The 16,016-nt window shown below is 41.8% G+C and overlaps 1 protein-coding gene across 18 annotated transcripts in view; it reads right to left on the bottom strand.

The window, feature by feature from the left end:
* Positions 1 to 14,421, bottom strand: part of ARHGAP12 (Rho GTPase activating protein 12) — a 75,463-nt gene extending 61,042 nt beyond the window's left edge. For 2 of the 18 annotated variants that reach the window (XM_059840436.1, XM_059840444.1), the window contains exons 1-2: positions 13,269 to 13,565; positions 8,063 to 8,814 (exon numbers count right to left, since the gene is read on the bottom strand). In XM_059840436.1, the coding sequence (XP_059696419.1) occupies positions 8,063 to 8,814; positions 13,269 to 13,386 (870 nt within the window). In that variant the 5' untranslated portion in view covers positions 13,387 to 13,565. Of the gene's footprint in view, positions 1 to 8,062; positions 8,815 to 12,497; positions 12,599 to 13,268; positions 13,570 to 14,307 lie in introns of those variants that run through there. The other 16 variants (XM_059840435.1, XM_059840463.1, XM_059840490.1 and 13 more) reach the window with 15 other exon arrangements.
* Positions 14,422 to 16,016: the final 1,595 nt, after the last annotated feature.

Genomic DNA, 16,016 nt, shown 5'->3' with positions numbered 1-16,016 from the left:
ATTGAGTACATCTCCTGAAGCAACTTGTTGTAAGGAAGCTTAAAATTGGTAGTCACACTATATGACGTGCAAATCAAGATCAAAGGGCTATCAGGAAACAGAACAGCTGCTCCTGGTTTTTTTATATCTCATATATACAGAGAACATGGGTATATAGATACACACCCACACACATACAGAGTTCCCCAGGCCTAAAACACAATGCAGTTATGCATGACAAACATCTATTAGCTTTTCCAGTTGGATGAAGATACCCAAGAATTGATAAGGATAGTGCCAAGCATGTTGATAAATCTGCAGTGGTGGGAGCTGGGGGAGGACGGAAATACACCTGCATTCAATTTCAACAGGAAAAGCAGTCAAATCAAAGTCACTCAAGAACCTCATTTACTGTTGCAACACTTTAGTGCACGATAAAGCTTCTTCTAAATATCTAAAAGACAAACAACAATTATGTGCGACACTTTCTGTAACATTTCTGTGGTACCATGAATCACTTACAAACAATATCCTGGTGATCTTTCAAGCTCTCTAGAAAATAAATGAGCATGCAATATTACTAGACATGCTGAACAATCAGCTGAGAGTCCAGAAAATTTGCTAACTGTATTTTTGTTTTTACCAGATATAACATTTTATTACAGTATTGCATAAGCACACCTGTTGCCTGAGTCCCATCACATCAGTGACAGTAAAAAGGCAAATGTGTCCTCGAGTCCTTCACATCTGCTGACTTTGCACTAGACTGTGACTATCCAGGCTGCCATAAAGGAGCTCCTTACAGGCCAGTGACACACTCATGACAACACTGCCCAGGCCAGAACCACCACCTCCCTGCAGCACTGGAAATAAATATTGGTAGAGCCAGGTGGTGATGGGAGCAGCAAAGTGATTCAGCTGAACAACAATCCACAAAAGCAAAGGTGGCAACTGTGTACACTACACACCAGCAGAAAACAGACATAAAATACTGCTCTTCAGCACTGCATTTAAACAAAATACAGGGAAGTTACTTAAATTTAACTAGATGATCTGAAGATCACCCAGAAGCCTTAGGTAAACTACTTTAAAAGGGAATAATTAAAACTATATTATTTAAATTCAAGATGTAATACGCAATTTCAGATTTAAAATAGGAGTCCAAGTTTCTAATCATGATTTTGATTATAAGCAGAAGGTGAAGCCAGATAATTCAACATCAAAACTCAACATAAGCAATAACCTAAATTCATTCAGACAGCTCCTGAACTTCTAGCTTTCATTTACAAAACTTATCAGATGGAAAACTAGAATCTATTAAAATACAGACTCCAAACACCTATGCCAGTCTTTACAGCATCACTGTACACAAGCTCCAAATCTCTGTCAAAAGAGTTTACGAACTCTTAGGGCAAACTATCAAAAGATGGGGGAAAAGTATACCAAAATTAGCTCCTTTTCAAGATGAGAGAGGCCAGCAACTGCATGTTATTTCGAATACAGAAACACCAAGAAATTTGCATTCTGCATTTTCATTCTGCACCATTTCCCACTGCTGACATTCTCTATGCTTGTTTGAATGCCTCTCTGCACTAACCTAGCACTTTCATATCTACCAGAATAGAACTATAATCTACTAGAAATCTACTGTCTTTCCCAAGAACTAGGTCAGAAGACCTTTTAAGATAGGCGACATTCAAAATGGATACAAATATTCTAACATTATGTTGTCCAGTTACTCACAGTCACAGCAGAAATCATTTGAAAATCCTCAGTTTTTACTATCCTGAATGACTGTTTTTCCAGAAGTATTGTCCTTAGCCTTAGAACAAACTCCACAAAAAGGACAAACCCATTTGTCTCTATCGTTTTTAAATCAAACATACCTGGCAAGGCATGTCAGAGACATATCAGCTGTTTGGGTACTAGATATGCACAGATTTTGCTTGCTTTTTTTTTTAAGCACAAATGTCTACTATTCCAGAGAGCTGCCTAAAAAAAGGGGAAAAAGTGTTTTGCATTTTATTCTACAGAGTCATACGTTCCCTGATGTTTTGTCACACTGCTGTGAAACAAATGATACTTTCTTTAGGATTCTACAGAATAACAGCACCTTTGTTCCATAGGCAAGCACTGCAATGTTAAACAACTGCATAGATCGTAACCAGGTAAAGACATAGCAAAAGCAATTGTTTGTGCCCAGAGTTATGTGAGAGAACAAGATATGATCAAATATTCTCAAAACAGTCTCAAGCAGAGTTTTACCTATTACAGCCTTTTCTGTGTCTGGTGGTTCCCTACTTCAAATGACAGAAGCACTGACTACGAGAAAAATCAAGTCCCCAGTATCTCCAGCTGCTTTCAGCTTAGGCAGCAGTGAGACAAAACACCCAATCCTTTTCCTAGGGCTGCTTTCCTGTTTAAGCATTTACTCCACCATCCCTAAAGACTCTGTCATCACCCTGCTGAGGCTGGCACTTGGCATGAATTCAAAAGAAAAGGCAGGTGGGACAGCATGCACCAAAACTCACACATTGCACACAAGAAATTACACTTTTCTAGATAAAAACTGAAAAATCAATTCCATATTATGACTATTATTCCTTACACAGTGCAGCCTGAGCTGCATTTGAGCTAGGAAGTGATTCTACCAGGATAAAAGCCAGAGGTTTATTTACCTAAATCAGTGCCTTCGGAGTTCCATTTCATCATTTACTGCATGAAATTTGGGTTAATGGGGTGCAAGAGTCAAAAGACTGTGTTGGCACCTGCAGAATTTTGACAGTGCACTAGATGTTTGTTTCAAGTCTGAGAGCACAACACAAAGCTGCATGTACCAAGCAGATCTGTAACTTACACAGCTGAGCATTCCAACACCACTATTAGAACAAGCCAATCAACTAAAACCAACTTGTCTCACAGGTCGTGATTTTCTGACAACTGCCTCACACAGATAACATTGGTGCTTGCTGTTTAGTTTTTTAAGGAAGCTCAATCTGATTTGCAGCAGGGATGTGCAGAGGAGCATAAGGGATTTGGGCTGTAGGCAGTGTTTGTGACACACAAGGGTTGCTCATTTTAGGGCACCTAAATCCAGATTTACTCACCTGGACTGAGAGGGAGAACTATCAACAACCTGAATTACATATGAAAACTACAGAGGCTGAGCTGATCACAAACAGCAGCACTGTAAAGTGAAACTATCCAGACCTGTTGACACTGCTTAGGAAAAAAAAAACAAAAAAAAAAAAAAAAAAAAAAAAAAAAAAACAAAAAAAAAAAACACACAAAAAAACCCCACATACAAAACCAGCCAGGAAAAATATTCCTTAATATTATCTGTCCAGAACCTTTGAGTTATTAACATAATTTAGCAAACATTTCAAGCTGTTTACAAAGCTCTAGCAGCAGCTACCGAAATCACAGGAAAAAAAATTAATGTTTTATAAAACTCCTTAAATTATAAAGCTTTTAGCTCCTTGTCATTGAAAGTTATTCTTCACCTCATTATAATGTGCATATTTCAGCATTTAACATCATTAGAATAACAAATGCTGTTTTTAAGAAAGTAAGAGACTAAAGGATGGTACTTAAAACATAATTCAAACTACTACATTATACATATCACCATGAATCTGCAAACATGTTCAGCTTTATTAAGAAATAAAATCTTCCATGCTTCCTTCGTACTGTCAAATCTCTTGGAGATTACTCATCTCTTGGAGAAATTAATGAAATAAAAAAAAAAATAGCATGAAATTTCTTATTATAAAAGTAAACTGATTCTGTGCCCTGCAAAACAGTGATAGCCATTTATTTAAGAGGTTTAATGTTGGACCAGCAAGGCAGTCTAACACTAATAACCTGCCACCAGTCTTCCAACTAAGTGACAAAGTCAAGAACTCCAAGATCTCCAGAAGATATGCTGACATCCACAGAAACAGAAAATATTTTATTTTCCTGACTAAAAAGTTAGTTCAATCACACAGAAATTGGAAAGGCAAGACAGAAAGAGCTCTTTAAGATCTTTACAACTCAGAATTAATCAAAGCAAAACAGCCATCCTAGTGATAATCCCTTTTAGTGCTTCACAGTTTATGCAATAGTCAATTACTAAAGAGGATGAAAGACAGAACAATCTTTGCAAATAGGTCACTGTCTATATTTATAATGATTAAAACCAACCTGCTGCTAAAAGTAACTTCTAATAAGCATAAAAAGTAACATTTAGACAGTGCCATGTATTTACCCTTAAACACATTCTATGTCTCCTATGACAAAAGAGGAGGTAACACGCCTCAGAAACAAAGTTATTTCCTATGGGTTATCCATTAGCATTGCCAAAAGCAGATTTTAATTCTGTCTGTAGTTTTATCATAAAGTATCATCCTCAAAGATATCACCTAAACATTCTTAACATGATCTCTGAACTTAACCAACACTCTCCCTGTCTGCACACCTTCTCTCTCAAAACTTGGTAGGAAGCAAGCATTGCCCAGGGTGCTTTTTAAAGACCACTTTTAATGTCTTCTGCTTTTGCTTCAGCTTTTCCTGCCTGTTTAGGCATGCCTGAACATGTAAGTGCTTTTTTTTTTTTTTTTTTTTTTTTTACTTCAGAGCAATTACCCAGGTCCCTGCTTCTACTGCATACTGTTCAGACATCCCATCTGCTTCTTTCAAGTACTGTCCTTATCTGCTAAAGAATCACTCAGAACTTTCCTTCCTACATGCTTGGCCTTCCTGGGGAATATTTCTGCCCTTTCCTTGGGATCAGGATATAACACCTGACACCATTTTCCTAAAATTTTATTGAACTTCATTGATTCTCACAGCTTGAAGTGCCACCATTGTCTCAGTGATTCTTACACCCAGCTGTGCATTCACCCAAACCATTTCATTCAGCTCCAATTCTACCTGCAGTTACTGTCAACACCAGAGAATTAAATCTGGTTAAACTGAAGCTTGTTTCCTCTCAAGCCCTACTTCCTCTAATTACCTCCAGCCTCCCACAGTTCAAGCCCATAAACTAAAGTATGGTTCTTACAATGTCTTAGCCACCAGAGTGGCAACCAACAGTCGTCATTTTTTTGCATAAAATGTCAAAAATGTTCATTATCCAGTCCTGATGTTTCTCTTGATCAAACCCCTTGCTGCATCTTCATTAGCAAATACTTCTGCTCACACTGCCACCTCTCTGTCCTTCACTTCAGATACTTCATCTGCTAAAAAATCCTTCCTTTTTGTATTACTTTGGAAGCTCTGGATCTTCCAGTATTTCCACAGCCAGTAAGCCTGTGACTTCAAGACTGTACAGCTGCAGAACCAGCACATCATTACTGGAAAGGAGGAGGAGGATAATCTTCAGAGAATAATGTAACCACTTCTTAGAAAGATCTCACAAGAGAGGCATTCTTCTATATCTCATATATTTGTACTCAAGGACAGTGAAAACACACTGAAGGTCAGGCTAAAGCTGAATGCTATCACCTCAACACCACCAAAAAATTACTTACATGAAGGCATTATTAAGGTAATTCTAGTTTCTAATCTTACAAATTTAAGAGAAAACACCTGTAGCTTAGAGTTTATTATAATGCAGACTGCATAAAACTGAACTCCACAGCAGGCAGGGGAGGGAGAAGCAGTCAGTCTTGTGAAGTGAAATCCTGTTTGTGCGTGAAAGCCAGGAACTTGATGTTCTCACTACAGACTAAGAGCAATAAAAACAGCTTTCTGAGCCATTAATTTCTACACAGCTGATTTCTACTAAACAATGCTCATTATTGAAAGAATTCTAAAAAAACTGCCAAGCTGTTCCAGTGAGAAGGCTGGCACTCTGAACCTCTAGTCTGAGCTAACGGTGACATCAGTTCTACCACTGCTTTAATCCCCACGGCTACTAAATGTCAAACATTTTCATTGTATTTAAAGAGCTTGCAATTATGTGCCATGAGATTAAGTTACAAAATAAGGCAAACTGCAAGGCATAGCAAGCATCCACGCTCTTGTTGCCCAGGATTCTCATAATGGCAAGTGAAACTGCCAAGCATTTTCCACAGCCAAAATGCAGCATTTTTAACATGTTATTCTTGACCACTGTGAAAACTTCCCCCCTCATACCTCCCCTAACACAGTGTCTACAATTCATGCATTGCTGCACCACTCAAATATAAATTTATAAATCAGATGTAGCATTGAATAAAGTGTAGTGGGGAGAGGGGAGAATGGTGAAAAGATTAAGTGTCACTGCATCAAGAGGCACAAAGTCCAGTGGAAACTGAGCTGCAGGCCATATATTTATTATTGACAAAAGACACCCATGTAATATTAATTCCATCTGCTTTAGAGAAAGGAATGCATCAAATTATAGGCAACACAGAAGAAGAAACTGTCCTACGATGTAATATTAAATTTAATGTGATAAACTATTTAAAGTAGGATACACTTTTATATACTTTCTAAACATTCCTTGGCATTTTCATCATTTGTTTGGCAATTGATTAATATGGCAGTAACATGCCAACACATGCTTCTAAAATAAATATATAGTAATCATTTTATTGTGCCAAGTTCTGAGTGGTTCATATCAACTACACTGAGCTAGGGCAGTGCTATAAAGACAGTGCAAGAAAGCTCATGGATTCTCACACTGTAAGAAAGACATCACTGAAGAAAAGAAATAAAATTCAGTAATCCTATTCATTCCATAATATTTGTGGGAGGGGTGATGAAGTTAAAACTAACATAAAATACACACATATTAGAGACATGATGTCCCATAACTATAGAAGCTGAATATAAAGAATGAGGCCAAGAATATAGTAGGATATTGAAAGAATAGTAGGGTATTGAAAAGGTACAGATTCTGAGTATTTCAATAAATATATATACACACAGTTCAAGACTCTGTAATTCACCTAATCAATCTTGGATCTTTAAGATCTTCCCATACAGACTCATTCCTAAGCAGCTTGGTCTTCACTGTTTCTTATTAGCAAAGTACTGATTCACAGCCCTCAATGGTAAAACTTTTCATGTCTAGTGTTAGCATCAGGTTTGATTTGAAGTACTCTGAACACATGCTGCCAAGTGGGATTTACTGTAACAATCAGTTTTTATCCAAGCAAAAACAGTTTCACACAACAGATTAAGTTCAAGAGTAGGGAGCTTTGAACAGAATTTAAAATAATTGAACATGTCCCTAAAGGAAGATGGGGAAGACAAGCATGAGGTGGGGTAATTATCTACATACACACATATATAAATATATAATTATGTGTATGCACACATACATCACTGATTTAAGAGCAAACCTGGATTACAATAGACTAATTAACTTGGTTACCCGTACCAGAAGTGACCTGATTAAGTCAGAGTTCTAATCTTTTGATGGGGGTGGGGTTGCCTGTTAAAAAAAAAATTAAGAAGTGAGAGAAACTGCTTTACCAAGGACAAAGGCCATCAATGCTCAGTTTTAGCCTGAAGTAGGAGTACATCATTCCTGAGATTCTTCCATACTAATTAACAAACTCACATGTTTTGAGTTTTAATCCAGAATAAAGTTGTGAGAAGCAGAATTGTCACGGCTGACTCATTAAAACAGTCTACAAATAAAATGATCAAGCCAGAAATTCAACTCCATCTAAGTCTTGAGTGTAATTAAACCCTCTAAAACAGTAATTTACAGTTCTTATGTTATCTATACACACTTAGGGAAAACTGACAGTAACTTGCACATTTCAACAGGCCAAGTCATGAGGAGTTACAGCAGTGGGCTCCCTTCCTCTGAAAGAAAATACAACCCAAATTCTGTGTCATATTAAAACAATCTTAATATGGAAACACTGTTGTTCTTTCTTTAAATCACAAAATAATGTCAATGGAATCCCTTTCCATAGCACAGAAATTGTGCAAGAACTAAACACGTGAACTGTTTCTATTTTAGTAACAATTTCATGCTGAGACAAGACATTTTTATTTGAACAACTGGAATTTTTTGGGAATAAGTCTCAAAACAGTAGCAGACAATTATGGCAATAACAAAAGAAAACAAACCAGACATGGTGGCCATTTTTCAGCTTACCTGCACTTGTTCTGTGGAACTACTACTGAGTTCATCTCCAGACTCTGAATCTTGGTGAATTTTTTCTGAGCCTTCTCCTGCTGAATCACAAGACTGTTCATGTAAAAAGCTGGTCTTCTCTATTTCCAAGAACTCCGGGCATGGGAAATGACCCATGGAAATGGTTCTAAACTGATTGGAAACCTTGGGAGACTGCAACTCATTGTTAAGTTTTCCATTGTTCTGGGTAAGGTCCAGACTCAAACCAAAAGTTTGACAGGGGCTATTGTTCGGTCCCAGATTTTGATTGGCATCTCGAACTAAGCAAGACACTTGAACTGGAGAAGATTTTCCAAAACTAGAAAGCTCTGGTGACTTATTCACATTTTCTGTTGATCTCTGTAATCCATGTGTCAACTTCAAGGTGTTATTTGGCAACATGCTTGCCTGCTTGACAGGGGGCATCAGTGCTTTCCGGGGTATTTCCTTCACATATTGAGCTGGCACATAAAAGGGTTTGGAATTTTCATCTCTTTTGACCTGCCACCAATCATCATTAGTCTTTTTCACTAAGATGTATTTCTCCCCTTGCTTGATCACAATTTTCTTATCCTTGGCCTCATACTCATAGTCATACTCCACTTGAATGTAAAAATGTCCTGGAAGCATCTTCCCACCCTTATCAGCCATTTCTATCTGAAAATATTTCACCTTTTCAGACAAAAGGTAAGCGACATTCTGCTTCAATGTTATTTTCCTGTTAATGTTCAGAGCTGTAAGAAAAAAAAAAGTACATGTAATCAAGTGGCTGTTTAAGAGCACTTTGGATAAAAATAATTTTGAAGAAATCCTGCCTACTTAGACTAATTGATGGAAAAATGCAGTATTTTCCTTCTGAGTGTTGAAATAGAAAATCAGTAGAACAACGTAGGTCACTGATTGAACTGTCCTATTCACACAAGCCTCCTGCTATCAAGTGGCTCATTAACTTCATTAATTAGTTAGTTATTGCTTCTATTACTAATTAATATTGATTGATCACTGGGGATTTGGTGAGGGGACTGATATGAGTCAATCCCTTGCTTACATACAGGCTTAATTTCTTAAATAAACTGTTAATACACTAGTTTTAATCAAAATACTCCAAAGAAGACTTATCTATCTCACAGAAAACCTGATCTAACCAAATGTTTAAGGGCTAGATCTTAAAATCTAAACACGGTGACAAACAAAACACAGTGACACGGTGACAAAACTGGACTATGAACCAAAATGGGTAATGAAAAATTACTAATACATGAAAATTCTAAAAAGCACTTTTCAGCATCTTTATAATCCAAACAACTGCTACTGCATCCACACCCACAAACAAATTCTATTTAATCATGTAGCATCAATGTCCAAATTCATGAGTGGGTAAGCATTAGTCTTGCCAACTTGCACTGAACACAATATAGTAAATTAACATGAAAGGTAGGCTTTTTAACCTTGAAAATCAAAGCATGTAAGATCTTCCATCATTCACACAGAAAATAGGAGAACTGAAGTGAAATGCTGCCATATTTAACCTTATGAAGATTAACAAACACATCTTTTTATTTTTAAATGCACATTTCACGAATGAGAAAAGTTATGTAGAAACTTGCAGCTCTGCAAGTTAAGACTTTGTGATGAGATTTGTAGCCTTTACCCTGCCACAGAGTGGAACTAATGCAATTCCATGCAGGCACACACATGCAGAGTGAACTCAGCTGCTAAATGGGACTAAGGACAGAAATAACAACAGAAAAGAACTTCTGGGGAGATCTAAAGCAGAAACCACAAAGGATCATTCAATTTTCTTTTGCCATTTCTGTTATTTGACCTGAGCCTGGAAAAAATACATTTGGCTCATAACTCAGAGACAAAGTAGAAGGTAAAAAGTTAAAATATTACACCAAGACAGAAGTGTCCATCTTTAATCTGTGTCTCTCTCCCACAGACCACCTTGTTTTACTTCCAAGAAGCATTTCCTACAGGTAATCAGGAAGCCACCACCGTTTTCAAGGCCCCAAACAGAATCACAAAGTCAGATTTACAATTTTATAAAAGACTTTGCAGAAGTAATGGTGGTACCACATTCATCAAAGCTGACAATAGGAACACAAAGCAGTAGAAAAGAATGCCAGGATTCTGGTGTTTACTCTCTACCATAAAATGGAACGTTGACATTCAAAGTCTATTTACAGCCTCAGTACAAAACAACTTGCTTACCTGCTATTCTACATAAATAGGTGTTTTTAAGTGCAGCTCTGCAGTTGTTTAGCAACAGCAGCAGAAGGTAAACATGAACAAATTGCAGCCATTTCTACTCTCTTCCCTGTTTTGGAAGCTCGGCCATGCAAACGCTATTTTTTTCTTCGAAGCAAACCTGACTCCTTCCAACACTTCTTCAAAGCTGCTATCAACCCCTTTCACGGCTTCCAGGTCAGACACCAGAAAAATGCAAGCCTTACCAAGCTGCAATCTACCTCAAAGCTCTGTTACCTCAAAAAGCTGAACCATAGGACAAGGATCCATCCTAAATCTCTTTCTCCCACACAGAAACCAAAGAGAGAACGTAAGCCTCTGTTTTCCCACAGGACTAACAAACGTTTAAAAGCTTGGATTTGTCATTCCTTTTTTGCCAGTTCCATATGACAACTTATTGAGAATGCATGCTTAAAATTTTTTCAAGACAGAAAGGTTCAACAGGTTGCATGTTATGCTTAAAAAAAACCCCAAAATTTTGAATAATACAAGTTAAATAAAACAGAACCGCTACAAAAATAGCTCTACCCACTTTTGAAGTCAGTTTTGCAGCCTAATCCCTTTTCAAAAAATAACAACATAAAAGAAACAACAAAAATAAGCAGCACAATTTTTGGTCTTTCATCCAAGCTGCAAAATTATCAAGTCAATAGCAAACATTTGGTAATGTTGAACGTACGATTAAAGAGCGACAGGCTGTGTTCAGCCAGAATACTAAAACAGTTTTACAAACAGATCACATCATCGGGATCGAGCAAGGCTTTAATTCTCCTCCTCAACCCAAAAAAGCAAGAACTATGTATGGTATAGGTGGGAAATTTACCCTGAAGATCAGCAAACAACTACCACAGCTTTGACTTCACAGATTCAAATTAATTAATTTTTGTTTTGCTTTAATTTTTTTAATGCAGCTCTTGTGTCACAAAAGGTAGACTGCATGTACTCTCTGTGCAGCCCAGGGGCCAGCTAATTGTAATGCCCTTTCATGAAGCTGTCTCACAGAACACAGTTTAAAGAGCCATGAGAGCCTTGGCCAAACCTCTGCTGTAAGGGGCTCACAGCAATGCAGGTGTGAATGCACAATATTGACACCTGGAGTACTGACTTCACTGTGCTACCAGTCAGCAGCTGAAGTGATACAGCTGGTCAGTCCTTGTAACCTCACAGTATTTTTATTTCTTACCATTTACCTGTCATGCTCGATGGCATCCACATTGGTAAAGAAGGTTGAATTACTCTAATTAGAGGATGATAAGTATGAAAAATCATTTACTTCCTCAGAGAACATCTGTAAGCTTTCATACCTTAAATAAATAATACCTTAAATAAAGTCTCAGTATCTGATTGTGAGATTAATAACAAACGGCCTCACTAAGAAAACCTATGTTCATGAACATCAAAAAAGAGACTCAGACCTCACTTTTCTCCTGGTGAAGAAAACCTCAATCGCTACTGACAAGTGATCTAAGGTGGTCACATCCCCACGTGGACACACAAGCCACCATTTCACGGATCATTCCCGCTGTCCCACGGGAGTGGAGCCTGGCGAGGGCAGGCACGGCACCGGCTGCGGCAGCCGCTGCGAGAGAGGCGAGCAGGGCTTTCACTCCACACCGGGGCAGAGATCCCTTCGGACTCCGGCTGCCATGGAACCGTTCCCATCTCTTACTCAGCTAAGGCTGACTAAGGCTGGCAGCCCTGGGTGATCGCAGAGGTCAGCTCCTCCCTTCCCCCACCCCTCCGCCCGCGGGCGCGCCCCTGCCAGGGCCGGACCTGTCCCACGGGCTCCGCTGCCCCCGGCACCGGCCCGGCTCTGCCCCGTCGGACCCTCCCGGCACCGGCCCGGCCCTGCCCCGTCGGACCCTCCCGGCACCGGCCCGGCCCGGCCCCGTCGGACCCTCCCGGCACAGGGCCGGCCCGGTCCGCACTCGGGGCTCCGGGGAACTCTCCCCACGAGCGGATGCAAATGCAGCACCAGGGGTTCGGCATGCCAGCAGTCGCCTCTAGCTACGTTTTTAAGCGCGTCGCCACAAAACGAGACCGTTTTTATCTAGACCCGATGTGACAGCTCCAATCACCATCAGACAGGCAGGGTTCGGAGAGCTGTAGGTCCGCTCAGAGCTCAGCCCTTCCCGGAGCAACCTGAACCCTGCAGCTGCACCCTCACCTCCTTACAGCATCCAGTCTTAGCTACAGAATGGTGCTCCTCGACTGATCCTCAAGCCCATGGAAATGCTTGAAAGAAGCACGGTCCTAAGACACGGAATCATAAATATGATCAGATGTGATACACACAGAATGCTGATGTATCGTATGAGACATGATCACCCCTACCTTCAGCATTATTCTAGAATTCAAGACTCACCCCCACCCTCTCTTTTGAAATTATCAGGCACAGAGCATTTACTTCTCATCTTCCAGAACCAGGTAACTGAGTCTTGGGAAATAACCTAAAATACTTTTTGCTTTTTTTTTTATTTATTTTCCTCCAGGGGAAAAAAAGAAAAAACCCAACCACAAAAACCTTACTGGGGACAGGGAATTGTTACTTACTTTCCAATACAAGCAGAGGATAAATTGTTAAAAATGCTACTGAGTACTAAGGGATCGCCTTAAATTTCTTTGTGTGACCTTGTTCACAGTGTCCTACAAAGCAGCAGCAGTTGACTTGTGTAATCTTTTTCCATTTTCAGCATCAAACTTCACCCACTACTGAAATGAACCCCTGCACAGTGCTGATACAGAAATAAACTCAATTATGAAGGCTAAATTAAGATAAATTCTTAACAGTTCAGGCCAGATGAGATACCCTGGCTACACCTCAAAAGATTCCATGATTCTGCTTCTCCCTGGGCACTTTTCTTAGGGGTTCAGGCTGTATCTGTATGACCACTGCCTGGCAGACTGGTCCCTTGTCAGACTTCAGCCCCATTCATACCTTTCTTCCCACTGCTTGTCCAGCACACCTGACTCCTCAGCCAGTATTTTCCTGCAGACCAGCGCCTGCAAGAGCCACCCTCTGCAAAGCACGCATTGAGAGCATGAAAAAGTTGCATACAAATAGAGGCAAATGGAAACGACAGATATAACAAAAACACAGACAACTTACAAGCTGTATGAAAACAAGCTTAGCCCTTCGCTCTTTCCTCAAACACACCTCGAAATCGAGCACTACTCGCAAGTAAACTACCTACCCGGAGCTCACCCGTCTCTAAACGCTAGAGGCATAATAAGCAACCATTTAATAATTACCCGTGACTCAGAGCACTGAATAAGCGATGCATTTTAAACAAGTGTCAGGACAACTTTTCAGCGCCGCTGCAGCCCGCGCCCCCCCTCCCCCCGCTCGCTCGCTCCCTGCCAGCCCCGCTCGCTCCTCGGTGCGGGCTTTTGTTAAGTTGTTGACTGCGAGAGCTAGCTATAAATAGCGCGGCTCGGCCGCCCCGACCAGCCCGGCCCAGCCACCCCAAGTTACCGCGCTCAAGTTCACACAAGGGCGGCAGATCCCCCCGGCCCGGCGGGGGCGCCCGGGAAGGGCGGCGGGGCCGCCGCTGCCTCCCTTTGTCTCCCGCAGGTGAGCGGGCGCCGCTCGCACACGGCAGCGCGGGCGGCCCGGCCCCGCCGCCCGGCAGCGCGGCCCGCGGCGGCGCCCAGGTGCGGAGCTGCCTCCCGGCGCCGCCAACTCGGCGCTCCCGGCGCCGCCCGCGGAACGGAGCCGCCGCCGCCGCCGGGGGCAGCGCGGGGCGGCGCCGCCCGGAGCCCCGGCGGGCGCGGGGAGCGCTCCGCGAGGCCCCCCGGGAGAGGCAGGGCGGGAGGGCGGCGGCGCCGGGGGGCTGCGGCCCCTGCGCCGGCCCGGGCGCGGACGTGCCCCCGCGGGGCCACCCAGCCCTGCCCGACCGTCCCGGCGGCGGCAGCGCCGCGCTCGTCCCCGCCCCCGCCCTCCCCGGCGGGCCGAGGGGCGCGGCGCAGCCACCCACCTGCCGCCCGGGCCCCGCTCCGGCTGCGGCGGCTCCCGCTCCGCTCCCGCCGCGGCCCCGGCGAGTGTCGGCTCCGGGGCACGGCGGCGTCACCGCGGGTCACGTGCCGGGGCGGGCCCGGGCGGGGGTGGGGCGGGGGCGGTGCCCGGGACCGCCCGGCCCCCGGTGAGAAATCGGTGTTCGCACCGGCCGCTCCGTCTGTCCTGCTGTCCGCCTCGCCGTGGGCTGCTGGAGCGACGCCAGCACCTCCCAAGTGATGCGGTGTGTGAAACACCCAGGCCTTTCTGTCCCTGGTGAAACGAACAGAGGGAAAACAAAAAGCAAGCACCTTCCTCCCTGCAAACAGGGGTCGGTCTGACTGTTCAATAGAAGATACCTGACGAAACCACATTTTTTAGGTAGTTGCCCAAAGAGAAACAATAAGAAATAGTCCTTGATTCTTATTCTGAGTTAACTCGCTTGGTACCTCTTACTATATTAAACTATATTAAAAAAAAGTTTTCAAACATTGTTTGAAAATATTTAGGTGGCCTTCATAGCATTTTCAAATTGTAAGTAATCTTATCTTTCTCTTTGAAAAAGCAGTATCTGGTTCTCCTGGTTACAAAGATAACCTTGAAAGCATGAACTGACTGTAACTGATACAGCAGTATCTGAATGAATCTGCAAACAGCCTGAAACAATGGCATGAAGATGTGTAAACTGTCTGCACTCTATTAATCTAATGAAGGATAATGCTGGTCTAACTTCTTCTTTGACTATTTTAACACAAGGAAGGAGGAAGGAGACAGTAAAACCATCAAAAGGTGGAAAGAACAGGTTTTCTGAGGGAGGGACAAACAATGGGAAAAGACCTGAGAAGTGCCAGTAAGAGAGAGAAACAGACTTCAACTGAGGAAAAGATGAAAACAGCATCAATAGGTTTAATTGAACATGTGGACATATTTTCATGTCGAATTGCAGTCCATCTTGAACTTTCAGTATTGATTCCTTGAAATCTCATGTGTGTTATGCAACAAACTTGCAAGACAAGTAGAAAACACTGCATACACCTTAAAGCTTCTTCTTCTCAAGCCTGAGTACTTGTGAGAATGTCCCCTTGACACCAAGGATCATTTGACTTTGGGCTGTCTGTTCACAAAACATAATTATTGAAATTCTGTTGGTGTTGTAAGACTGATAACACTGTCACACCCATGCGTTCAGCAGTTATTCACAGGGTCTGGAAAATACAGAGTAGAGACCAGCTTTTCTATTGTAAGGGAAACAACATCTTGTATGTAGATGTCCATTATTTACCCTTAAAGGCAAAAGGAATGTGTAAAAGGACAATAGTTTTTTTATTCATGCTCACTCTTTTGTAAATTACACATACATGAAAAAGATATAGAGTAATTTTGGATGTTTCTGTCTAGTAGGATTCTATCTGTATGCCCAGGTTTGTGGTAAAAAATAATGTGCTTGGAACACTTGGGTACTTCTGACCAAGCTGACTGCATTTTACCTGCTGTCATGCCTGAGGTGTATATAAAAGCATCCCAAAAATCAGTCACAGTAACCACATTGTAATTATCCTTCCTTACTGCCAAGGCTTCACTAGAGTGCTGCAGGATATGGCATTAGTGATTCAGTCTGAGGCACTCTTCCCTCTGAGTCAGGGTTGAACCAATGGTCTCACATAAGATCAACAGGCATAATAGAGCTGAGGG

The sequence above is a fragment of the Haemorhous mexicanus genome, chromosome 1 (assembly GCF_027477595.1).
Source record: "Haemorhous mexicanus isolate bHaeMex1 chromosome 1, bHaeMex1.pri, whole genome shotgun sequence".
Classification (NCBI taxonomy): Eukaryota; Metazoa; Chordata; class Aves; order Passeriformes; family Fringillidae; genus Haemorhous; species Haemorhous mexicanus.
The sequence above is the reverse complement of the archived record's forward strand: the minus strand, read 5'-3'. Positions and strand labels throughout refer to the sequence as shown.